The sequence below is a fragment of the Carlito syrichta genome, unplaced genomic scaffold (genome assembly GCF_000164805.1).
Source record: "Carlito syrichta isolate Samal-C Ts95f unplaced genomic scaffold, Tarsius_syrichta-2.0.1 Scaffold309486, whole genome shotgun sequence".
NCBI classification, from domain to species: Eukaryota; Metazoa; Chordata; class Mammalia; order Primates; family Tarsiidae; genus Carlito; species Carlito syrichta.
Genome location: NW_007253582.1, coordinates 299,333 through 301,182, shown reverse-complemented (window position 1 = coordinate 301,182; position 1,850 = coordinate 299,333). Strand labels below are relative to the sequence as shown.

The following is a 1,850-nucleotide window of genomic DNA, read 5'->3' as shown; positions in this document are numbered from 1 at the left end:
CAATGATCCACTTAAATGAGCTCAGATTCTAACAAAAGGTTAGCTGTACTAAATGCTATGGGAAAGAAATACCACAAACTACAAGCTAAAGGTCAATGTTTAGGGTATACATCCCCAAATTCTCTGATTCTCAGTTGACTTGTCCTAGAAATCAAAATATGGCAGTGTCTCAATCACAATACTGTCAGATTTTATGTGGGTATAAAGTTTCTTACCTTATTGCTTCCTTGAGTTCATTTTTGGTCCCAGTACTGGTGCTATCCCTTTTCTGCTTATATAGTTAAAAACTTTTCTTTAAATTTCACTTGACAGAGAAAAAAAAGATTGATCTTGTACTCTCTTATCTATTGTCATATCTCACTACAGGACAATGCTCCAATTATCACTTTTCTCTTTCCTGTTGAGACTTAAGTTACTGGCTTATAAACTATGGTTTGTAAGGAGATGAAAAATGATAAAATTATTTTTTAAAAAGGAAGTTCAGAAGGAAAAATATGCTTAGAGGGAACTTCCAACAGAATATTTGTCTTTGCTGATAGACATCAGGGCTATGCCATTTCTGGATCACACCCATGTCTCACTCAAGTCAGTGACTGGATCTTCTCCTTACGTCTCCCCTGCTTTACATCAGATAGGCAAGAAGGAAGTGGTTTCATGGGTAGCCTTTGAGAAAACTTACTACACTGAAATTACAAAGTTCTTTCCTGACTATTCTCTCACAAAAACAGCAAGCCAATTAAATAATATACTTTCTTTGTAATACTGCCTCAAAGTACTTTTCATTTGTTTCAGAGTACCTTAACTTTTTAAAAGACATTAGTGACAAATATACTTATTTCTCCTTAAAAGTCACACAGCCAATATTTTTCTTTATGCAATAAAAGTTTTAAGTGTCACAGAATGTGTGATAATTTGCTCTTAACCTACTTTTAAAAAAGAAAAGATTTCAAACATTCTTGATAAACTGGTAAACACAAAAGCCAATGATTACTTAAAATCATCAAGCAAAAAAACCTCAGTTCAGGAACACCCCTTGCACTTTGCAGTACACAAAATATCACAAACAGTATTCTCATCAATGTGCTAAGAGTGGGTGTCACTGATCACCTCAGTTCAGTGGCATAAGACAAACATGCAGAAAATATGTAATAGTCCCCCAAAACATTTCATGCTATGCTCTCAAAAGTTGTGCAAAAATAAAAATACAGCAGTGGCAAAGTGTACACAAAATCTATACAGTGTATAATTAAACTAGGTATTCTGCAGAATACACCATCTCTGTAAACTTCAGCTCTGTGTGAAATAGGCCACTCAGTTCCTCTTGGCCTGGCTGCTTTCCCCATTAATCAGCATCTTCTCCTGCTGTTCTGCAAGGGCCTGCCATTTTTGTCTATTCTTTCTACAGCCATCCAGCAAAGGGAGACAGTCCTCTGATACATGGGTCAGGGCCTAAGACAAGGAAAAGAAAGTAAACAACTAGACGGAAGTCAGGAAATAAGCCCTCTCCCACAGGCCTGTCACACAGAGCCACATCCCACACCCATTCCACAAGCAGGCCTGCTACTGGGGTGTTCACAAGCTTTGAGAACACATACGCAGATCACTTACACATGTTTCCTCTTAAGCTCTACAGATAAGGAGTGTGTGCTGAGAGACAGAGCAAACACACTTTCCAAAATAACATTACTGAGCTAAGGAGACAGATTTGTGTGGAATCTGCTTTTAGGGGAATTGAGACATTTTGTTTCTGTGTGGTACAATTGACTCTCCCTAAGTGTTACCGCATTGAGATCCATGTAGTTTTTGTGTTTTTCTGTAGAATGATTTTTTTTTTTTTTTTTTTTTTTGTT

At 37.0% G+C, this 1,850-nt stretch overlaps 1 protein-coding gene across 2 annotated transcripts in view; it reads right to left on the bottom strand.

The window, feature by feature from the left end:
- Nucleotides 1-1,001: 1,001 nt before the first annotated feature.
- The window catches only part of PDE5A (phosphodiesterase 5A), a 138,011-nt gene continuing 137,162 nt past the window's right edge, over nucleotides 1,002-1,850 (bottom strand). Inside the window, exon 21 of one of the 2 annotated variants that reach the window (XM_008067352.1) lies at nucleotides 1,002-1,449. In XM_008067352.1, coding sequence (XP_008065543.1) covers nucleotides 1,312-1,449 — 138 coding nt within the window. In that variant the 3' untranslated portion in view covers nucleotides 1,002-1,311. The remainder of the gene's footprint in view (nucleotides 1,450-1,850) is intronic. The other variant, XM_008067353.2, reaches the window with a different exon arrangement.